We start from the raw sequence: 23,962 nt of genomic DNA on the forward strand, positions 1-23,962 counted from the left end.
ACTGCTTCATCCCCAAACCTGATCAGAGAAACACTTGCAACTCATTCTTCCTAGAAAGCAGAAGGGCTGAGAAACTGGAAGGAAATGAGCCAGGAACAAACTTAAAAGCACCATGACTTTTAGTTTGCTTTGCTTTAAAGTAACAGGGGAGATGTTGTAAGACAGCAAGTACAAATTAAGAAAAAGTCCAATTAGTAAAACTCCTCCTTCCCAGCACGGAAGTGCAGGAGCAATCTCTCCAGAGCAGTTCAGGGATCCCTGCTGCTACTGCCATCAGCATAAAGACAGGGCCAGACCATTGAAATGCAATTGGAGAAAGGCTCTTTCCTCGACAGACTTGAGAGCACTTCACAAATGCCTTGAAAACAACCCTGAGTGCCAGTTTGTCTCTCAGATATGGTTCGCCTTGGGTTTCCTGCTCCCCTTCCTCAGCGCAGCTCCAAAATCCCCCTGCACGCAGGGTCCCTGCAGCTGCCTCTGTTGCTGGCCAGCCCGGGCAGCACGGCCATGGTGGCCATGGTCCGGTGCTGCTCAGCAGCCCAGATGGCTGCACAAGGGCAAGGAGAGGGGAAGGTATTCGGGCTGTGGGCTCTTCCCAGCCTCCTGTGAAATCAGCTGCATTAGCACAGGCATTGACCACTGTCAATCTGCACCGTGTCTCAAATGAGGACGTAATGCGCTCCTGAATCAATCACTGGCAGCGCTTCAGCCTTATTATTCTTATTACCGGAACGTGAGTGCTGTGTGCCTGCCAGGCAGCTTCCCGATTTGCCCATTAAACCCGCAACGTGCGGCTCCCTGGGTGCCACCCGGACCCCGAGTCCAGCACCTCTTGGGCTCACCAGCCCCAGGGACCCAAGCACTTCTAAGCTGCCTTGCCAGGGCTGCAGGCATGGGAGATGCAACGTCCTTGGTGGCTTTAAGGGAAATGCAAGCAAACATGGGGTTTGGGCAGGCCAGCAACGTTTCTCTCCATACAAAACCGTGGGTAAGGGGCTGCAGCCTCCCCATTGCATTGGGAAGCAGAAGCACCGTCAAATCTCATGCACAACCTGAAGATGATCAAGGACTAACCTGCCGGGCAGCAGGATGCTGCCTGGCTCACATCATCTCTAGCCTGAGCTGCTGTTGGGGGCCATCCACTGGAGAGACATCCCAAAGGGGCTGGGCATGAGGGGCAATTGCCACAAGTGGCAGTTTGGATGTAAGGGAAAAGTTTTCCCCTGGGAATGGGGTGCAGGATCTACCCCAGAAATGGCAGCAGCCACGAGAGAGCAGGCACCCGCCTTGGTTGGAGTGAGTCTGTCCCGCTTTTGCTCATAGCAACAAAGGGGACAGCAACGCTCAGCTTGCTGGATCTCACAGTGAACATGCGAGCTGTGGTGCGTGTGTGCACACCTGTTTGGACCCATGTGGGTACCCCCCATCCAAAAGCAGGATCCTGCCCCATGTCCACAGGCTGCAGCATGGGCAGGTGGCCCACAGGAGGAGCTCCAACACAGCTGCAGTGCCTGCCGTAGCCCGCAGATAAATAATTAAGAGGCTCAGCCTCCCTTCAACTAATTTAATTCCATTAATCCCACACTGTAAATTCACTGTAGCTCTCACTGTACACTAAAAATGAAATACTCTCCTGGTGCGGCCAGGCCAGGAGCTGCTGCCAGACCCTTGCACTCTGCTCCCCCCAGCTCTGCTGCGTGCCGGGGGGAGCGTGGTGGTGCTGCGCTGTGCCCCATGGCAGAGCCGGCTCAGCTCCCAGCACCCGCAGCTCAGCCTCTCCTGTCGCACCAGGGCGACCAGCGGGTCCAGCTGGGATCACTCGCTGCCCGTCGGCGCGCAGGCTAACCCACAGCTTGGGAGCCTGCAGGCAACGCTCAGCTCTCTCCATGCCGCTTTGTTGCACAGGCCACGTGGGCTGGCAAACTGGTGTGAGCAATGTTATTTGTTCTCTGACCTGTGGGAACGGAGGCCAGCCGGCTCCGAGGAACCTCTGCCACCCTCCCTGCTCCCTTTCCAGGTGTGTGGGGAGGTGCTGACAGGTCTTGTTTTGTGTCACCTATGTTTAGGCTACTCTGCTATTGCTTGCACAACCAAGGCGAGCGCCAGACTGACGGCTCTGGGCAGCTGGCCTCAGTGGTTAAAAGTGCTGTTAAATATTTGCTCTTTGCCTGGGGTGCCGCCGGTCCTGGAACCTGAGCCATCTATAAACAGCCCTGCACCCTTTGGAGATGTTAGGCTGCTAAGCTGCTCTGCAAAAATGCTTAAAATGCAACTACTCCAAAGCACAACTAAACAGCAAACGGGCCTTGGGCGTTCATCAGTGATGCCTTCGTCGCTCAGCTCCCCCTGCTCAGCTGTGCTCTGCCCAGTCTGGCAGCACTATCATGCCATAGGGAAAGAGGGTCAGGGCCTCCATTTTCTGAAGTGCTGGGTCACCCGTCACTCAGCTCTGTGTAGGTCTGGGGCTCACTCAGTCCCAGGGTGAGTGCTGGGACTGTATAATCACTTAATGACTGCAATTGCACAGAATTTAGTGAGCCGTGGTTCTCCTCCTCTCCCCGTGCTGGGAAGCACAAGCTCCCGCAGGGGCTGCACACCCCGCTCCCCTCCCACCTCCACTATTTCCACATCCATGCTGCAGATTCCCTTACTCAGCAGCACATGCTGTGCCCGTCCTGCCCTCCAGCCCTCCCACCACAGGCCCCAAAGGGAGCTGTCGCCGTGCCAAATCTGCGCACACAGGGACCAGGATGAGAGCAGTCCCATGGCGGCATCAATCCTGCACAGGCAGCTGCCGTCCGCTGCAAACTCAGCCCGGGATTTTTCTCACTGGCATCTCAAATGGGAAACGACCGTACTGATCCCCACATGCCAACAAGGGCGAACCACTTCTGCTTTAGGGTCTATCCTAGTATCAAACACTGTATGAGCCTGTCATGTTTAGTAATTTCTAGCTGATGAAGACTCAAACGCAGCAGAATCCAGGGGAAAAAAAAATTACATGCAACAATCAGCTACTTAATAGCTGCTTCAACATGAAAAGTACAACTGATTGGTGCTCTCAACCAGCCATGATATTCTAAAGAAAGAGAAATGAGAAGAGGGAGGCTCACAAAAACAGCTAAGAGAATTTACTTAGTGCTCATTTTTTCCAAAACAGTTCCCACAGCTCAGTGTTACAGTGCGGGCTCCAACCAACGCAGGGCTAACGCGAGGATGGGAGCACAGAGACGCTGGATCCTGCTGCATCCCCGCCACGCAGCACAGGCACAGCCCCGCTTAACATTTCAGCTGGACTTGTAACAAAAAGCCCAAGACAGGCAGATACGACTGCACACCTTGGCACCTCTGGCAGGGCATACACAAACACCCAGGTAACTGCAAAGGAAGCACATTGTTCCTCTGAAACATCTCTCAAGTTGCGATGTAATGCTGTAGCTGGTAAAAGCTCAGCTTCTCTCTGGCCTAGACAGCAGTAAGCAAAGGGATGGCAGAGCTCTCGACCTGGCATCCTGAAGCAAAACCAAGCTCTGCGTCTTCCTCAGATACACACAGCATACCCTTTGAACTAGCTGGAATTTATCCCTTACTTTCTCAGCACAGAGATCTGCTTCCCCTTTCCTGGCATATATAATCCTACCTCATGGGCAAATGTTCTGATCTCATCTCATAAATCAGCGTAGGTATGCTGCAGGAAGGGGAGGCCACAGGCACAGGCAGATAACAATTCAAACAGAAGTGATAACACATGCAAAGGACACTTCTCAAATTTATTCCCTCTTTAATACTAGTGGGGGGGTTTATTTACAAGTCCCCTGCAGCTGAAGAGGGTCCTGTGTGTAAGCACAGGAAAACATATATCATGCTGCTGCTGCTCTCACAGACGTGGAGGAACTTTCTCTGACTTTATAAGTTTTCAACCTAATCATCAAGCCCAGAGAATGGTGATAAAGACAAGGCAGCCCCTTCCCCTCCTTATGTGCATCCTCTTGGCAAGCTGTCCTCAGGAGAGGAGGGCAACAGAGGAGGTAGAGCTGGGAGAGGTGCAGTGCAGGATGGGGGTTCACCAAACACCCAGCGCCTGCCCCTGTGTCTGTGTGCAAAGGCAGCACTGGCGGTGGGTGCGGACACGACCTGTCTGGGGGCTCCACCAGATGTATGGAGGAGTGCGTGTGATTCAGCAGCGCTGGGGAGTTTGCAGCTCAGGACTGCAGGGCACAGGCAGAGAGCTCCAAGCAGGCAGGGGAGCTGGGGCTGCTCCAGGGCAGTGGGACATTCGCTCAGTTTCGGGTGGCAGAGATGCTAAATGGCACAGGCCAATGCCGGCACAGTCCAGCGGCATCCAGAGAGAAAACAGGTCGGGAAAGCAGGAATGAAAAGCAAAGGCGTGTTTGTCAGCAGCGGTGGAAGGGGCAAAAAGCAAAGCTTTGAATACAGACAGAAGTGAAGGGGCACGGGATGCTGCGGACTGAAATACCTCTGCCAACCTGCAGAGAGGGCAGCCCTCGCAGAGCAGAACCAAGTAAAAGGCGGCAGCCCAGGCGGGTACACACAAGCTCCCATTCACTCCTGAGACTGTAACCATGGCGGGAGCATGGCGGGCTGCCGCGTGTTCAGCTGCCAGGCCTTCTCCCCGCAACAAGCCATGCTTCAACTGCCCAAGGCGAGTTCCCACCGCTCTGGGGCTGGCAGGGAGAGCTGGCAGGCTCCCAGCCCTGGCTCGGGGCCCATGCAGCCGATGCTGGTGCGGGGGAGGCACAGCTCAGCCTCCCAGCCCTCTCCACGGGGGTCCTGGCCAGCACCGCTCTGCCCCTGCCACCCGGCACGCTCTCACGCTCACCTCGTACTCCTGAGAGAACTTCAGCCCGTCGTTGGCTTTCAGCCTGTCGATGTTGTCGGCGAGGTCCGTCACGGGGATGGGGGGGTGGTCGCGCATGCCTGCGAGTGAGACAAGGAGGGAGAGGAGAGCGGTTAGAGCTCTGTGCCACTGAGGAGGGGTCGACAACAGCATGTGCAGAGCAAACCTGAGAGGTGGGTGCAAGGCGGACACGTGACGATGTGAAGCGCTGGGCGGGATGGATGGGAAGTCGGCGAGATCACACGGCATGCTGCACACACTCTCAGAGCACACGGTTCGGTGAAACAAAAAGAAAAGTGATGTGCAGAATGTGCATGACCGGGTGAGCATGCTCGGACAGTACAGCCACCGGGCACACAGAGCAGGCCACGCAGCGGGCAGGGGCTCGGGCAGGTCCCCAGCAGGAACCGGCTGGGGACGTGATGTCAATGTGCTGCCCGGGCTCCCGCACGGGCTGAAGTTGGACACACAGATTCTCTGGTGCTCTCAATGCCAAGGGCTGAGGCTGATCCTGTTGCTTACCCCTAACAATGGCATTAGCCAAAGAGAAACTCGCCTAGATCTGGGCTTCAGGGGAAGCCTCTGCAGTGTCTGTGCACACCTTTTTGGGTAGGCAGATGCAGCCCCAGCTGCTGGGGAGCTGAAGAAAGATGGAAAACCCCACAGAAGGATGGCTGCTCCCCTGGTTTGAGATTACGCAACTTTCTGAGAGCTGAGGAGCAGCTCTGCCCACAGCTGCGTAACTCAGTGCTTTTCAGTGGTGCTCCAGAGGTAGAGCCAGCTCCAGGGCCTAAAACTCAGCTCCACTGGGCTGGTGTACACAAGCCACCGCATGCCTTGCAGCTGCTTCTGGGAGGCTGCCGCAAGCTGGGATGCAGCTGAAGGCATGGCAGGAGTCTTGCCCTGTCTAAAGCATGGATGCAGAGTGTGGCCCCATGGAGAAGATCATCCTGGGCACAGACCAAACCCTGCCCAGGGGAGAAACCAGGAGGAGGGGAACTCAAAGGTCCCACACAGGGGACAGGTACTGTGGGGGTGCGCGCATGGGACTGGGAGGAACCCTACTGGGGCCCTGGGATTCAGGGCTCAACCACTGCAACCTTCTTCTCTGAAGCTGAGATGGTAATTGGCAGGAACGTGGCTGTGAAACATCCAAAGCCTGGTTCATCCAAATCCCAAGGCTCGTGACTCCATCGGCTGCTCTGTGGGTTTCCCAGAAACCCCACGTGGGTAATAATGATTATTAATAGGCTGAAGCTGTTGATTCACACCCAGGGAGACAGGCTGGAGCATGGCCAGGAGCTTCTCAGTCGCTCAGGAGCCTGCACGGTGCCGCAGATGGCAGCGATGGGTGGCTGAGGTGATGGAGGAGTCCCCAGGCTGAGTACGTGCATTCTACACAGCGGTGACAAGTCACTAGGTGATAACGTGGAAGTGTTACACTGCAGCCGCTGCACAGCAGGGCTCCTCACACCTCTGCCAAAAGCATCTGACATCGCTGCATACAGGCAAGACCGGATCCAACACGCACTCGTCCTTCTATCACTTGGCAGCGCAGAGCTATCCGTGGAGGGCCTGAGATGGAGAAGGAAAGATCACTCTCGGTCTTGTGCTGAAGTCCTCCTGCAAATGGTCCTCTGTTTGCCACTTCACTCATCAGGATCAGTGAGGTAGCTGAGCAGGCTCATAAAGATGATGCTCTGATTTCTGTACAAGTTGCTTATTGGTGTTCCTGTAGCTCAGGAGCAGCCTTTGCTGTGCAGGGCTGTTACCTATCAGCAATTGAATGAGCAGAACACTGTAGCACTGAGGCAGAAATGTGATGCTGGAAGAATAAAGAGGCTGTAATGTAACCACAGTATGTGGTTATCCCAGCGTGGTCATGAGGGAAGCACGGCAGAACCGTGGACCACAGCAGAGCTACAGACTCTGATCTCTGCTGAGAAATACAAGGGCATCTCTCCAAACTTCAGTTTTGCTGGTCAGCGGAGTGTTGCAGCATCAAAGGAGCTGCAAGAGCAGAAGGGGAGAAAGAGGTGGTTGGTACCCCATTATGGTGAACCTGGAACAACGGTCACAGACAGTGCAGGGCAAGACAGAGGAGATTTGTACACAGGACTTCTACACGGTCTTCCAAGGACTCTGTCCAGAGGACAGGAAGCTCTCCATGATGGCTCAGAGCTCTCCATGAGGGCTCAAAGGCCTCACAATGCCTGCAGGACTGCAGACTGCAAAGCCCTTGGCCCTGCCTCTGGGGGAAGCATCTATCCTACCTAGTGCTCTTGTTCCTGCATGCACACACAGACGCTTTGTCTATCAAGCAGCAGGGAGGACACAGTTTTGTGGCTGTTTGAGAGTGAACCTGAAACTCACCAGACAAAGAAGAGATAAAGAGGTGTAATTACCCGTAGTCCTGGTACTAATTGACCTAACCTGCCAGAGCAGTCCTTCTGCTCTGTGCCTGGAACTCTGGTACCAACTGCATGGCAGTTTGGAGAAGACCAGCATCCTCGGAATCCATTCTGCCTGACTCCATGGCACAGGTGACTCAGCCTAGGGAAGCCAGTCTGCCTGATGTAGGAGAGTGTTCAAGCACTGCGCTGCAGAGCACTCTTCCATTTGTCCATTAGCAGTATTTTGCTGGTCACCCCCTCCAGAATGGCCAAGGTTACCTGTCCCCACGCAGGGCCAGCAGCAGACCTGGCACCATGGCAGAGCCTGGCATGCTGCTGTGAGGGTGGCAGGAGGCCCAGGGGCAAACGAAGAGCTGCCACAGGAGCGTCCTGGGGGCTTCCCTTCTGCACGGTGCTGCGGTGAGCTGCTGTCGTGCTCTGCAAACGGTAACTGAGCTCAGCCTTGGTGTGACAGACACATCGTGTCAGAAAGTGAAACCACTGCCATTCTACAGTCTGCTGTGAGTGAGGGTGACCTTCATGACATTGAAACAAAAATTACAGAGACGAGAGAGAAAGGGAAAGAAAAAGCAAAAGGTGTCAAAAGATAAATACAGGAGTTAAACTAACTTGAGATATTCGGGCAACTGGGGACACTGGCACCTGCAAAGAAAAGAAACGGGGCAAGAACAGAAATCCCATTAGCCTTTAGTCATCATTGCAGAGGTTCAGAAATGGAAAGAGATGGAGATGCAAAGGAAAGCACCATCTGCCACAGCACTGGGAGCCTCCCTCCTGCACAGGACCGGCTGCTTGGCCGCGGGGGCTGCTCCACAGCTGGCCATGGCACATGGGGCTGTTGGCTCTGGCCAGCACCATCCCCTCATGCTGACAAACACATGGAGCTGGAGGTCCTTGCAGGCGAAAGAGCGCACAGGTCTTCATCTGACGCCAAGAGCTACACTTCTCACTGCACGCAGCTGTTCATGGCCCCGTGCCCAAAGGGAGACAGCAAGGGCGGGTGGATGGCAGGTACCAGGGACATTTGTGCTGCTCGGTGGCCAGGAGGACCGCACTCAGCCCCAGCAACCTCTGCTCAGTGTCCCTGAGCTCCAGCTCGCTCACAGCTCATCAGCATCGCAAGTCAGTCTCATTTCACAGTGTATTGTGGCATTGCCTGGTCTCGTATCCTCTCAGCGACTTGCCACAGCGGTATGATAGTACAGAGGGGCCAACAGTGGGGGAAATAACCCTTGTCTGAAGTAAAAACCACAAAAATGAGAAAGCTTAATATTTAATAACAGTAGCCCAATTAATTATGCATTAAACAAGTTCTCCCTGCTCAGCACACTCCAGCAGGGAGACCAGCTACCGAAGCGTGCAGGGCCAGCAGCCAGCGCCTCTTGTCAACGCATTCACGCAGCACCGCCTCGACCTCGGGAGGGTGACAGGGGCAACAGTGTGGGCCCACTGGGCTCGCTGGTTTTCACGCGTCCTCATTAATGAGGACAAGCTCGTCAGGAGCTGGAACAGTCACTTCTAGCTGCACGACACCCGCTTCCACCACACAGAGCCTCACAAGTGATATGGAAGGGAGGACAAGAGGTGGACACAGTGCTGTCACTTGGTGGGGAGTGAAGGTTAGCAGCATCCCAGGGCACTGCTGCTGTCTCCAGTGAACTGGGCACTTTGGGTTATTTTTACCTCTCCAGAGAGCTCTGCAAACTCTCTCAATAAGCCAGCGTCTTTGGCTTATCCTTAGGCACAGCAGGAAATGAAAATTTCCCAGATCCCTCTGATGGCAGCTCTTGACCCTACAGCTCTAGCAAGGGATTCCCTTGTTGCAAACACCCCACTCTCCTGTTGGAAAAGGGAGCAGATGCAAGCCCGACCTGTCACACTCCTCCATACAACATAAACCACAAGCATCCAGCAAAGATGGCTCTTGTGTCCCTGGGCAGTGGAGACACGTCATAGAGGCCTGTTCCTGTGCACCGGTGTCCTGGAGCAGCCCAGTTCAACACCTTGCTCCTCCTCAAGAAGCTGCATGCAGTTGCCAACTGTGTGTGACCCCCTCACCTAGTGCTGCTCCCAGAGATCTGCCTGCTGAGATATTTGTGTAGCAGAGGTGCCTCCCTTGCTCCCCACAGCACTTCCCTCCCATGCTGCAATACCACACTGGTCTGTCGTGGCAAATTAATGTGCCAGGTCTACTGGCAACTGCCTGGCTGTCACTGCATCCTACCTCTAAGATCTGCCATCGGTCCTGTCTGGGAGACGCAGGAACTATAGATCTGTTGCTCTGGCATGGAGAGGGATGTGGTGGTGAAGCCCACCCCAGGGTCTGAGCCAGAGTGCCGTAAGTGGCAACAGGAACAGCTCCTCTTACCCTCCCTCCCAGACACAGCAGGTTCACATCAGGAAACGGTCCCTTCAAAACTCTCCTGTTAGATGAAAGCTCTCAGATGAATGAGCAGCAGGAGGAAAAGGAAAGTAGGTTACAGACCAGGAGGAGAAAGTTAGAAGAGAGCAGTATGAGTCTCATTTATTGCTGAACTGCTTCCTCCATCACAAAGCCCAAGTGCTCCCCACTTTATCTAGGACTTGGACTGTCTGAAAGGCTCTGAACGAGTCAGGGTGAGTCTGTCTCTGATTGCTACAACAGACACTGTGCTTTTGGTGCCATCAGAGATGTACAGACACAAAGCAGCAGCACGAGACCTTTCTGCACAGCGAAGTACAGTCGCCTCTGCAGGCTGGCAAACCAGCTGCAGCCTGAGGCACCACAGGCCAGTGCAGGCACGACGAGATGCTCTGCAGCGAACAGTTGCATGCAGAAAGCGACAGCTTTTACTGAACTATCATCCTCTGTGCGGAGGTCACTATGGCGAGCAGTGCCGTTCACTGGGCCACAGCACTGGCTGGGAGCAACGTAGGCTGCAGGTAGTTCTTCAGCCTTAGCTGAGCAGAGCAGGAGAGTCAGCACGGCTGCCCTCGGCAGTACAACGGCTCTCTGTACCTCCTGATCTCCCCAGATGCAGTCCCCGTGGCCAGCACTGCACCACTGGTGCTCAGCACTGAATCCCAGCCTCAACCAAGCCAGCACAGCACCCGGGAGCAATGCAGGTGCAGGCACTTGTGAGCTCTCCCAGCTCAGTGTTGGAGGCTCCTCCTGGCTCAGGACAACCCCAGTGAGCTTCACATAATGCCTGACACACACCACTGCCCCTTATCCAGGTTCTCCAGCCTTGTGTGTCTGCAGTGACAGGGCCAGGGAGAAGGATTTGTAGACCAGAGCGCAGACACCTGGACATCCTCAGTCTGGGCCCCCTCTGTGCCACTGTGACTTGGAAGGTGCAGAGCTGCTGGGGGAGAGGACTGCAGCTCCTCCTCTGGCATGGGGACCTGGTGATGGGGACCAGAGGAGGTGGGATGCAAGGGGGTTTGCTGCTCCTTACCTGGAGTCTGGTAGTTGAGCCGTCTCATCTCAACTGGGTCAGAGGAGTGGGCCAAGAGCGAGTCCTTCAAGCCGATGGAGTGCTCATCCTTGGAAGAGGGGGAGTGGGCCCTTTTCCTGTGGGTAGAGAGAACAGAGACAAGCAGGTGAGCTCTGGCAGAGAAGGGCATGAACCACCCTGGGAAAGAGTCTGAGTCCCTGCATCTCAGACACCGAGATCCATCTCAGGCTCTTTGGGACTCTGGGCAAGTCACATCCTCCTCTGTGCCTCCAGTCTCCCATCTATGAAACAAGAAGGATCATATTTAAGCGATGGCAGAGGTTTGATTAGTGAGGCACTTTGAAATGTGACATTCTGCATAATATTTATTAGACAAAAAGCAGATAGATGCAAGACATTGTTTCCTCTTACTCTTTCTAGGAACTATTTCCTGAAGTGGAAGGATATAATAATTTTTTTTCCAAGTATTAGAAATATTTAAATATAGAATGCTGTAATATAATAGTGTAAAGGCTCTTCAGGGTATGTTTTATAGGGCCATTAATACACGTCTTGAATGGTTGAAGGCACCCAAGGCGTGTATTAATGGAACAATAAAATACACTGTTGTCTCTTCATGCTATATTTATGCCTAGAGCTATGCCACCACCTCGGGCTGTTGCTGGAATTCACAGGCAAAGCAGGGACAGATCCAATCCAAAAGTGGACAAGTGAATATTAAGGAAAACCTAATACCACAATAAGGGTTTCTAGTGATGCCCTAAGTCCCACTTCTTGCTCTATATTACAAATATAGTGGATATACCCACATAGTGGAGAGGGGTGTGGAGCAGGACAGCAATACTCCCTTCTGAGTCTGTGCTGACCCTGACGCTTTGCCAGCGTGCTGAGTGTGCAGCGATACGCAGACACTTTGTCTTTTGGCTACAGCCCCCAAATGGGTTTTGCCTGATGGTGAACCCCGCTGCTGACCTGACGTTTTCTGGAAGGAGGGAGCTGCATCGCTGCTACTCTGCACGAATGCTCTCACGTTTGCCATCCGGCAAATCTCAACAGTCGGCCTTTGCTTCTTCCCCCCTTGCGAGGCATTTCGAAGCACCATGAAGGGCTGCCAGGTTCTGCACACAGGCAGCTGCATCTCTGGATGGTGGTGACCCTGAGTCACATGAAATGCTCTGCACAGGCACAGGGCCCTATCAATTCCATGGGGAGCTGTGCATGCTGGGCTGGCACTACTGAGAAGCAATTAGGGAAAATTTGGTGTATAAATCACGAGTGAAACCTATATTCCCTCTGTGGCTCAGACTGTGGGCAAGCTCCATCTGCAGCCTGTGGCTGCATCCATCACTGGAGTTGTTCAATGGGGAGCACCAGCTTGTGAGTTTTACACTGCTCTGAGTCATCTCAAGCCTCCTAGCTGCCTGGACTGAGACAAAAGAGCTGAAGGACTGAGAGCATCGACAGAAAGAAAGGAAAATACATGGCAAACAAACAAAGCACTGTTTCTCCTACCAGGAGCACAGCAGGATGTGCCATGTGCTACTGTGTGCCAGCCGCTGAGCCCTTGAGCAAAGTGGTCCAGTTTTTCTGGGGAATGGGCACACCACATAATTAATGTTTGTCTCTCTCATTAGCTTAGTCAGGGCAACTGCTTAAGAAACCTCCAGATCCCAAGCTATCCACTGCTACTCAGCTTCAATTCATTCCCACTGTAGATTTGACACTGTGAATATGCTGCACAAGACACCTTTGGGAGAAAATGCCTCCATAGAGAAGCTGGACAATAAAAACATGCGGGATAACACAGCGTCACCCTGAGCACACGGGTGGTGGTGGAAGGGGCTGCGTGGGCTGGGACACAGCAGGGCTGTGAAGGTCAGGTCTGAGCACAGTGGTGCTGGTTCCTGGTGCTCCAGGCTCTGGGATAAAGCCAAGCTGGGCACAATGTCCATGGGGCCCAGGTATAGAAAACCCCAGGGGGGCATTTTCTCTCCTCTAAGACCAGCAAACACTTTGTTTCTTACAACTGCCTGGTATTCCCTCAAAGCTTCATCATTAGAGACTGCAAGAATGCACCTGCGTTCTTGATGTAACAGCTCTCAGTCTGAAGTGACTGAGAAAACAAAGAAACACCAACAACTGCTGGTGGTTGTTTTTTTGTTTTCATTTTTTTTTTTTTTTTATTTTTAATTTAATTGCAAAAACAATCTGGGAAGTCTTTATGTTAGAATTGCCTCCCTAAGAGCTGTGAGAGGCTGACAATTGCTGGGAGGCTGATATCTCTGAGGAAACAAAGTCTTTGTAAATTCCCAGAGCTGGCATGCCCTATGCTCCTAAAAACAAAGATACCCCTTAGTAGCTTCAGGCTTAATTTTTTAAAAGTGAAATAGACTTGGAGTTTTAGCAAAACAAGAAGATAAAATGGATTCCTACCTTTCTTGTTTACTAGATCCAGGGAAGAGCACAAACAAAAGAAAGGAGAAGATCACTGACACAGAAAGGCACTGACTGCACATGCACAGCAGAGCTCCATTTAATCAGAAAACAAAGCCAGCTCCCTTCCCCAGGCTACAGATACATATGTAAATAGAGAGTCCAGGAGGAGCAGAACCTTGGAGCTGAGCTGATAGAGAATGACCTACTGTAATTGAACAGGCTACCCGAACACATGCAAATGCAACCTGTGGCTCCTCGGGAGGACTAACAATCATCTCACACCACAGTTACAGCTCTAGCAGGACTGCTCTGCTATGCAAAAGCAGGTGGTTGCTTCAGCAGGGAGCAGAGAGCGTGGATGGTCCTGATCTGGTAGCCAGGAGTGAGCAGCCTCAAGATGAGAGCTCCTACTTTGATTTGAGCCTGTTACATCCATGTTCTCACCACCAAGACTAGGCTGCCCAGTCAAAATTCACAGCAGTGGGGGCACCTGCCAGGGATCAAGCTGGCAATTTCCAAAGAAAACCAGTAATACAGATGTCCCTAAGGCTGCAAATCCAAGCTGTGAGACCAGAGAGCGGCCAGACTGGCTTTAGAGACACAGCTGCTCTCCTCTGTACCACTGCTCCTACATGTCCAGAATTCACAGCAGCAATGTGTCCTAGGGCTGATATTAATTGTCTTCTGAATATCCATCCAACCCTTCTGCTCTCTTTATAAAGCAGCCTTCTGCCGTGCCAGGTACAAACTTTCCTCCTCCCTGTGACCAACAAGGACTGTCTTCAGAAAACCCCATATCTGAATGCTACCAGGAGGGCCTTGAAAGTGCCATCACCTGTACTGCTCATGCCATAACTGCTATGACCTGGTCTAGATCTCACCTTTTGAAGAGGAGTATAGCGATGACAATGATAATGATTAATATCACAGCCAGGACGGGTCCCATCACCCACAGCATCTCCGGTTCATCCTGCTGCTTCGCTGAAGCCACTTCCATCACGATCTCATCCGAGTAGGGGCTGGCTGCATATCTCTTCTGAACAGCACCGGCAGGAGAGGGAGAGAAAAGGAAGCATCCATTATGCTAAAGAAAGTTATATCCTTGAAATGCAGAGGTTTCTCCTTGCTTCTGGCTAGCAGGGAACGGTCACGTTTCTCAAGCCCTTGCAGCACACCATAGGATCCTCCCTCTCTCAGCATCAGTGGAGGTCATGTCGTGGAAACAGTCTCTTCCTGGTGTGAAACATGCCCAGTGCCAGCAACGTTCTGGCTAACAGACCCGTCCTCGAGGTGCCAAACTGGAGCAGCCCAGCTAAGAGCCACTTGCCAGCCCTGGATTCTCTCGAGCCAAATCACAAGCTTTTGAATCCCAACCAATTGCACAGTGGGGCTGGCTGATGATTCCTAAGTGGCTTATAATACATGCTGTGCTGATACCAACACATCTCTCTGGGACATGGCTATATTAGGAAAACCCCTGCTGGGCTGGGTTGTTTTCTTAAAGAAATGAAATGGCTGGAACATTTTCTATCTGATGTCTCAGCCCTGATATAAACAGACCCTGGAAAGGGCTCATACTCACAGGTTCCTTTCCAGAGACTTCTGCAGTCCAGTGATTTACAACCCAGAGGGACAGCTTTCTGGCCCCACCAGCAAGGCAGGATTAGCAGAGACCAAACCCTTTCCTGCAGAAAAATGACACTGCACCTGGCTTGTTCTGCTGCTGTTGCTAAGGCTTATGGAGCTGTGATGTCCCTTCACAGCTCAGCTGTGCTGGGTCAAAAGGGTTAAATGCTGCAAAAAGAAAACCTTCCCCCCTGTTAGAAAGGGCCAGAGCTGTATCACTTCAGTGCCTGTGGCTTTTGAGCCGCACCTGCCGCCCTGCAATAGGGAGCCAGAAATGCTCTGCTCCTGCTATAGAAAGTTTCAGTCACGGAGGAGGTGCCTGCAGATCTATACATTGTCTGTTTTAAGGTTGAAGTTTAAACATGCACTTCATGTCTGCGTGCATGTGAGGGGAAGAAAGGGAAAAAATCAAGTGTGCTGGTGTCACACAAATCTATATCTTGATCGCCTCTCACAGGTGCCCTTGATCCCAGCCAGCCTGGTTTCAAACATGCGTGGAGTACAGAAAATTCTCTTATCTGTGACATCCTTCTGGCAGCACGCACAGGTGCAGCATCCTGCCCGGTCTCCTCAGATTTATCAGTGGTCACAAATGCCACTGGATGTAGGAAGAGCATGGTGGGTGGTTGCTGCTTTGTCCGGGAAACCTTACAGCCCTACAAGACCCTCATTCAATGACCCTGAAACAGCTGCTGGCTCCCAGTTCAGCTCTGTTCCTAGAGAAAGTCTGCACAGGATGAGTGCAAGCCATGGGGCTATTCCTACGCCCTCCTGGACAGTTCAAACAAGAGGGCAGGGAGTCAGCAACAGCTTTGTCTGAGCATGGCAGAGAAAAGAAGATGCTGTATCGGTGGTGTGAGGATGGGGCAGAAGTTCTGGGGCTCCCTTTTGGATGGGAAGGAGTTACACTGTGAGGAAGGCACAAAGGCTTTGCCTGTGACTACCAAGAAAGGTCAAGCTGCCTCAGCTGTTGGGGAGGGAGCGTGCTGATTTGTGCAGCGAGGTAACCCATGTGTCCATCTCCAAAGCTTTGTGCAAGGGGCAAAGATTCATATTTTTGCAGGCACTTCAGAAATGGCTCCTTCCAAAACAGCAGCAGAAGAGATCAGAAAGACCGTTATCTCAGTGGCATTTCCAAAGGCAGATTGCAAGGTGCAGGTGCTCCTGCTCTCAGGGATGGTGTTTCAAGCACACTGCCCTTTGCCTTTGAGGAATGGTGATAATGTTAAACTCGCCTGCTGACACCAGAGACACAGCAAATAATTAAAGAGGAGCTGAGTGGGGGAGATAGTGCACAGCCCTGGACAGGGTGCCTCATGCTTCAAACGAAAATGGGTGCGATGCAGCAGGGGATGCAGAAGGGTGGACTCTAGGAGAAGGGTGTAATAACTACTGGCTGGTGGCTGACTGGAGGGCTGTGGCAGATCTGTGCTAGGGAGGAGGTGATGATGATCTGGGATAACTAATTAAGGTCATCTTTTATTGACAGGGATTGCCAGGATAGCATATCCCGAGGCTTCTGCCTTACCCTGCTGCTTATCTGTGACTCTCCTTCTCTCACCAGCGTGCACATCTTGCCACAAGAACACGTGAGCTGGATGAGTAATGAAGAACTTGACCAGCCTTAATGAGCCATTACAAGCAAACAAGGCTGAGGAAGGAAGCCGTGGTTTGGAAGCCGACCAAAGGATTCTGTGCATCTCTATTATTTCCATTACTTACACACAGGCTGAAGCTACTGTCACCACCACCACTCTTGCCCTCTGTGTTTACAGCTGGACACTGATGCACAGGTCTCACCATGCTGCTCCCAGCTTATTGCATCAGCTGCTCCCGTCCCCTCACATGCCCAGGCCCCGTGTGCACAGTGACATGCTGCTGACAATGTCATGGCCCATTTGCCTCCAGCAAGGAGAGGCACAGGAGCAGGAATCCCTACACAGCAGGCATGTGTGCAGCTTTGCCCTGCTGACAACCCAGTGCGATGGGAGGTGGGTTTGTTTCCTTCTCCAGACATCACCCGGAGGTGAGATTCCGGCCAGAGGAGCATGAGAAGGCAGGTTTGCAGGGGGAGCATCCTGCTCACCGCAGAGCCTCAGCAGCTGCTGTGCAGTGTAGGAATTCAAGGGGGTGTTTTTCACAGTCACTTACTTGAACTGAAGCAAAGTGAGGATCTTTCCAACCCAACCATGTGTCATGCTCTGCTCTGGGCACAGCCCTGCAAGCCACAACTGAGCTTGTGTAGAACGTGTGTGTTGACACTGCCTTCCACTCCCACCTGTTAGGTCAAACATACTGCCATTTCCCTCCAAAAACAACATATATCAAGTCATCTCCCACAGACGCCTCATCTTGTTGACACCAGTTACGCAGCCTCACTTTCCTCTCTTCAGGGAAAACTTCTTCATCCCAGCTCGCAGTAATTGTTCACCCTGCCTGCACTGAGCCCACTCTCAGCTCTGCCAGGACAGACCATGTTCCCCCAGCAGTGTCCTTACCGTGTCTCCATCCTCCAGAGAAGCCAGCACGAAGCAGCGATAGCTCAGGTCTTGAGACAGGGGCTTGTTGTAGAAACCTTTGTAGTTCTTCTCGTCACCCAAGGTGAAGGTCTCAGGCAGCACATCCACTTGAGCAGCAATGTAGGGCTTGAGCCTGTCTGCCTGGCGTCTCTGGCGCCTGCTCTGACTCCCTTGGCTTATGGCCTCCAGCAGCTGGGGACAAACAAGGTACATCACTATTACTTTGCCCAGCGTGACACCGCCTTACGCTGTCACCTTACCGGTTGTAGGACTCAGCAGGGTGGAAGGGAAGGGAGGAGAAGATACTGGGTTTGATTTGGATGTGGTGGTAGAAAGAAACCAGAGAGATGTGTTATCTGGTTAGGTGTGCTGGGGCACCCATCTGCAGACCCCCACTGCAAGCACCTCTGCCAAAAGCTCAGCTTTGGGTGAGCCCCGAGCCCTGGGATGCTGACATGGTGTCAGGGCTGAGACAGCCTCCCTGCGCCTGTCACCCCGAGTCAGTGCATCCCAATGAGGCGAGGGAACTGGGCCACATTCTGCAGCCCAAATATTGGTACGGACAGCAACTCATGCTCTCTATGGACACTGGGTGTGAATTACACCCTATGCTGATGTACAAGGGAAAAGTGGTATTTGCTACGTCTTTCCCTTCTGTCAGTGCTTCGATATTTCACCTGCTGCTGGGTTGCAGGCAGACCTTTGTCTAAATCGCACAGAATGATAACAGATTTCATGGGATGTTCAGACTAAAAATGGAAATTTTCATAGTCAGCCACGAATTCATGAAAAAGGAAATAAACACATAAAAATTCAATTACACTGCTAAGAAAGACTCTCAGATGTTTAAAGATGTTTTTCTAATGAAGAAAAACCAATATCAGGCTTGGAACAGAAATTCTAATATAAAATGAAGAAGGAGGCATGAAATACATTTCACACACGAATGTATCAGTGCAGCATTGTCAGGGCAGACAGGGAATGTCAGCGGGGCTGGGGACAGTGATGTGCACACAAAGCCACGCTGCTGAGCTGAGCTCACTCCCTCTGAGGAGGAAAAGCTGTGTGAGGCACCCCCAGCTCTTCCCCACTGCCAGTCCATCCTTGCCCTCTTATGAACACTCATGCTGGAGCAATTTAGGAAAGCTACAGCTTGTCACTGCAATATCACAAAAAAAATAAAAGGAAAAAAAAAAAAAAAGGAAAAAAGGGATGGAGGAATCTCAGTTTCACAAATATCCTTGTAACGGCAGGGGAAAAAGGCAGAAAGGTAGTTTTTGGACTGTGGAGTTAGCTCCTTACACATATCTCTTTTACCTTGGCTGGAATATTGTGTCCAGTTGTGGCCCCTCAGTTCCAGCAGGACAGGGAACTGCTGGAGAGAGTCCAGCGCAGGGCAACAAAGATGCTGAAGGGAGTGGAGCATCTCCCGTGTGAGGAAAGGCTGAGGGAGCTGGGGCTCTGGAGCTGGACAAGAGGAGACTGAGGGGTGACCTCATTAATGTTTACAGATGTATAAAGGGTGAGTGTCAGGAGGATGGAGCCAGGCTCTTCTCGGTGACAACCAATGGTAGGACAAGGGGTAATGGGTTCAAACTGGAACACAAGAGGTTCCACTTAAACTTGAGAAGAAACTTCTCCTCAGTGAGGGTGGCAGAGCCTGGCCCAGGCTGCCCAGGGGGGTTGTGGAGTCTCCTCTGCAGACATTCCAACCCGCCTGGACACCTTCCTGTGTAACCTCATCTGGGTGTTCCTGCTCCATGGGGGGATTGCACTGGATGAGCTTTCTAGGTCCCTTCCAACCCCTGACATTTTGTGGTTCTGTGAAATTACAGTTAGGCTCTTCAGGGCAGAAATCAAAGCTGTAGGTGCATGAAACCATAGGGGTCCAGTTGTGATTGAGGCTGTTGGATGCTACTGCCACCTACATATGGAACACATGCCCCAGAAGACTGCACCAAAGGAATGCCGGGCTTGCAAAGTTCAGATTCTGAAAAACTAGAAAATTAATATTGCCTGTGCAAAATTAACTCAGCTGTCTCACAGATGTGCACTGTGTTACTATCCTTGACTGCACGGTCACATACTGTCTTTTCTGTAACTCCCCTGCTTTGTTCAATACACAGGACAGACAGTGCTTAATCAAAGAGCAGCTATTCCATATTTTGTTTTCTTCTTTCCATTATGCAGCCTGAGGCCTTGTTTATTGCTTACTATTCAAATCTAGCTCTGAAGACAAAATTAATAATTTCCTCGTGGGCTTCTCTCTGGTGCTGATCACTGTAATATTACAAGTGCTTCACAAACATTAATGAACTTATCTTCCAAATATCCATATGAGGTGAGATGAAAGCGGTTTTCCTAATTTTACAGATGGAGAACAGAGACACAGAGACATTACCATAAAAAATGCCCACTAATTTTGAATGTCAAATTGAAAAGACATTGTCTTGTTTTGTTTCTAAAGAAAACTTAGCATTTTTTTTATAGTACTGTCTGTATCCACCAGAGCTCCTATTGACTTTCTCTGCAGCTGGGGATGTTTAAGCTTTGCAAATGAGGCTCCAGGATCTCAAACTCAGCATTCAAGAAAACCAAGAACATGTACGACAGTGGCTGCGAATGAAAATTTTGTCTTAAAACATTTGCCCAGGACTGAAACAGAGCTAGAAACCAGTTCTCTCGATAGCTTTCAGCCACCTAAAGCTCAAAACCAAACTATCCTTTCTCATCCTAGTCTTCTGCTTCTCATGACATCTTCCAATTTCTGAAATGAAATGATGCAGGAGACCTACAGATGATGGTTCTCCATCACACAATTGCGCTTCATGTGTAGAATAGATCCACCCCTACACGGCCTGAGCTGGGACCCCATGGAAAAGACTGCAATCATGTAATTAAAGATTAATGATAAGCAGGGCTGACTTACAGCTTCTAACACTTTGTAATTTCTGAGTGCTTCAAGCTTGCAACTTTGTTCTCCTAATGGACCCTTCCGTGTGTGATTTCTTGGAATTTTTCCTTATTACTTCGGGGGTGGTGGTGTGTGTGGGGAAGAGAGAGCCCACAAACCCCTTGTGTGTGACCCTTCTGATGCCCACACGGGTACCATGCTACTGGTGTTGGACTCCTACATGGAATAAGCTGCCTCTTGGAGTGAATGGGCTGATGAATGTTGAAAGCCTTTAACAAGCAAGTGTGAAAGCAGCTTTGCAGGTTTTGTTAGATACTAGAGAGAACTCTTTATCCAAACTGCAGGCTCAGGTCCTACCCAGAGAGAGAGAGAAAAGCCTCCTGACATAACAGTGTAATAAACTGAAAACAGTACCTTTCTCTCCCAGCTTGTTTTCAACATCAGCATGGTTGCTTCAGCTGAAAAAGGCTGCGAAGAGCGTACAACGTGAGACAGGAGCTCTCCCAGTCAGAGCTCGGAGACACTCAAGTGTGGTCTCCTGATGGGGCACATCCTGGGAGGTGTCTCCTCCCTTGCTCGATTCCAGCCTTCTTCCTACATGCTGTCACTAGCCAAAAAAGGCTGAGTGGGCACGGCACATCCCACAGCTCCCCCTCTCTGATGCAGAGCCTGCAGTTGCGTCCCTGCACCCATGCTGTGGCCAGGAGGCCTGGGCAAGGCATCCTGGTCACTGGGAGCCACCTCCATCACAGCAGCTACTGGAGACTCCTACCTGGTCCAGCTCCATCTCATCAGGTGTCCGCCACCGAGCAGTCGGGCTGCTGGTGCTCTGGTCCGCTGGCACAACCACGATGTAGTACCACCTGGGAAGGAAGGAAAACGTCAACACTGGACCCTAAGTCATCTCTCTGGCAGGTCACCGAATAACACGTGCCATACGTCTGCCAAGGACAACCTGCTCCTCTCTCTCCCCTCTAAGCAAGAAAAGGGTTCTGTAAGAAAGAGGTTGGTTTTCCAGCTACGCCACAGAAAAGAATACTCCCGTTAGCACTCATTAGGTTAATGAAGATCTACAGACTCTGCTCCAGAGGGTGGTGCAGGAGCTGTGAGAAGGACATTTATATAATCGGATTGTAGCAAGAACCCTGGGGGAATTGTGCTTCAGCACAAGGATACCACAGTAACGAATAAGACTTCCACAAACTCGTTTTTTTAATCTCCTTGAGGCTTTAAGCATTATTTATTTAAAGGATATTATACAGTGTCAGAGAAAGTCCCTCCTGATCCTCAGCTGCGTTTTTGCTGGTAGCATCTGGAGTATACCCGCCAGGGTGAGGGCGAACTGTCAGAGAATTGTCTTAATTTTATTGCACATAAATATTTGCTCAGAAAGAGCCAGCAGTGTGATCCCATGCTACGGGTAAATGCCTGGGTCTGTACCCACAGCCTGCTCAAAAATTCACTCCCAGGTTACAAAATCCACAGGTTGGCAGAGGTCTGACCCTGCCTTTTTTCCCCATCTCTAGCCCCCCACCCTGCCTTCTCCACCAGGCACAGCACCTACCTAACTGGCACAGTGGTCTGGACTTTGGGAAGGGCGAGTGTGAATTTTCCTTCCTGCATGTACTTGTTTGTGGCGATGGGTTTGCTTTGCAAGACATCAGGAGCGGTGCGGATCGAGACGAGGTGCTGCAGCCCCCCAGCACTGCTCCCGCGGTTCATTAGCACAAAAGAATAGTCCGTGTCTGGCTGGAGGTCACTTATGAGTTTCTTCATCGAGTGGCCATCCACCTCCACACTCTGGCTATTGTACAGAATCTGAAACGGGAAAAGGACACATTCATGCAGCTGACAGCTGCTGATGAAAACTCACACTCAAAATAGCAGCGTTAGAGACGACAATTTGGCTCTGGGTCCTCCCTCAGGTGGTTCAGCTACCGTGCGCTTTGTAAACAGCCATAAATCTTTAGTTAAAGAAGAGCAGCCCCCAGCAGAGGGTTCAGTCATGCTCTTTGTGCCTTGCAGTGATGGAGCAGAGAGGGCCATCTCAGCAAAGCCTGAGTGGCCGGTGCCAGCAGCGAAGCTGGCGGTGCCACACGTGTGGCTTTTCAGCGCCGGGACGGGGGAGGAATCCAGATGGCTGTGCCTTGCCTTCGCATGGAGATGAATGGGGCTTTGTTTCTTGTCTCACGAGGCTACAACACACAATATGCTTTTGGTGTAAAATCCCGTCTGCTTTAAATTGGTGTCATTTCTGTGTCTACCAGCTGATGCCTGATCGAACGGTTAATGCAGAACATCCCCCTCCCAGCAAGGCGACCAGGGGTGGAGGGAGGTTACAAGCCTCATCAATGATCTGACAAATCCCGTGCAGGGCTCACAAATTGGTACCCGAAACAGTGCTCTGCAGGTGTGACACCCCGTTGCCATGACAACAGATGCTGGTGCCGCGCCAGCCGCAGGCAGGAGATTGGTGCTGCTTTTTGCTGCCGTGCTTGCAGCGAGGGGCTGCTGGGCAGGGCAGGGCTGGTGGCCCGTGGCTGTGGGCAGCCCCCTTGCCTGCCGACACCTCAGCTAATGACATTTTCTCAGCGCCCTGCTGCAGATACGCAGGACCTCCATCTCCCCCAAGGCACAGCAGCCATGGGCACTGCCGTATTAGCTGCACCAAACAGCCTGTCTGCCCTGGGAATCTTTATCCTGGTCTGGCAGGAACAACCGCTGTACCCTGAAACCCTGAGTGCTGCCTCTGCAAAGCCAGAAACTCAAAGAGCTCCTGGAGACAAACAGTGCAGAGAACTGCAGAGATCAGGGGTTGTGCCCCAGCATGTTTCCTTCCACTGGGTGACCGTCCAGCGTGGCAGGGGAGCGCTGGATTCCTGATAGTGGTGCAGAGACACAGCATGCCAAAAACTGGCAATGGTGGAGCTGGAGCATGTTAAACCATGGCAGCTATTACGTGCCACAGGCAGAGACCACACAGTAAAAAGTGCCCTTTCCAGCAGCGGCCTTGAGAGAGAGAGCAGACAGCTCTGTGTAAGAAAAATTACTTGAAGTACAACAGATTTTTCACCAGCTGAGCCCACCGTTCAGGCGGATGCAGGCAGCAAGGGAGGGACCAAACTTCCCTTCCAAGTCACCTTTTTAGCAGGTGGCAGAAATCTGCAGAAAGCTGCCGGCTTGCTGGGACAAGGGCAGCTGATTAGCACTGCTTTAATATTTAGTGCTGGAGCTGGGAGGAGGAGGGAGGCCCTGGAAAGAGATCTGAAGGACAGCGGAGCACAGGGACCAGGCTAGGCCTGGAATGTGCAGCTCTGCTTCTGTGTTATCCGAGCAGCGATACCCACAGCATGCCTCAAAACCTCTTCAGGTTACTTTGCATGGAAGTCAGGATAGGAACAGAGCCGCAGCTTTTTTGCTGCTGAGAAGAGACTCCCAAGAGGTAACAGAGCAGCAGTGAGGAGCCAGCAATGGAGGAGAGATGCAATCAATCTCGCTTGCTGACATGCTTCAGTCTTCAGGGATGAGCTGCTAAAATAAATACCAAGTACTAAAATAACAGAGGTTTGCAGGGACAAAGCCCCTGCTGGCTGCCCCACGTGCAGGAAAGGCTGCCAGAGGCAGGATGGCTGGAAGGAGCTGTCCTCTGCTGTGACTCCTAAAATATTTTCTTCTGTGCTTTAATTCCTTTCTCCAAAGGCATGTACATCAGATGGGTGCTAAAGCAAGTGAAAAAGGTAAAATGAAGAAATGCTCCT

The 23,962-nt window shown here is 51.8% G+C and overlaps 1 protein-coding gene across 23 annotated transcripts in view; it reads right to left on the reverse strand.

Moving 5' to 3' along the window:
- The window catches only part of PTPRF (protein tyrosine phosphatase receptor type F), a 384,390-nt gene that overhangs the window by 21,989 nt on the left and 338,439 nt on the right, over nucleotides 1-23,962 (reverse strand). For 14 of the 23 annotated variants that reach the window (XM_065071624.1, XM_065071626.1, XM_065071647.1 and 11 more), the window contains 7 exons: nucleotides 21,769-22,022; nucleotides 20,977-21,067; nucleotides 17,270-17,482; nucleotides 14,027-14,181; nucleotides 10,710-10,825; nucleotides 7,882-7,914; nucleotides 4,841-4,938 (listed from right to left, as the gene is read on the reverse strand). In XM_065071624.1, coding sequence (XP_064927696.1) covers nucleotides 4,841-4,938; nucleotides 7,882-7,914; nucleotides 10,710-10,825; nucleotides 14,027-14,181; nucleotides 17,270-17,482; nucleotides 20,977-21,067; nucleotides 21,769-22,022 — 960 coding nt within the window. The remainder of the gene's footprint in view (nucleotides 1-4,840; nucleotides 4,939-7,881; nucleotides 7,915-10,709; nucleotides 10,826-14,026; nucleotides 14,182-17,269; nucleotides 17,483-20,976; nucleotides 21,068-21,768; nucleotides 22,023-23,962) is intronic. The other 9 variants (XM_065071648.1, XM_065071638.1, XM_065071632.1 and 6 more) reach the window with 1 other exon arrangement.

This window comes from Columba livia, chromosome 8, assembly GCF_036013475.1.
Source record: "Columba livia isolate bColLiv1 breed racing homer chromosome 8, bColLiv1.pat.W.v2, whole genome shotgun sequence".
Classification (NCBI taxonomy): Eukaryota; Metazoa; Chordata; class Aves; order Columbiformes; family Columbidae; genus Columba; species Columba livia.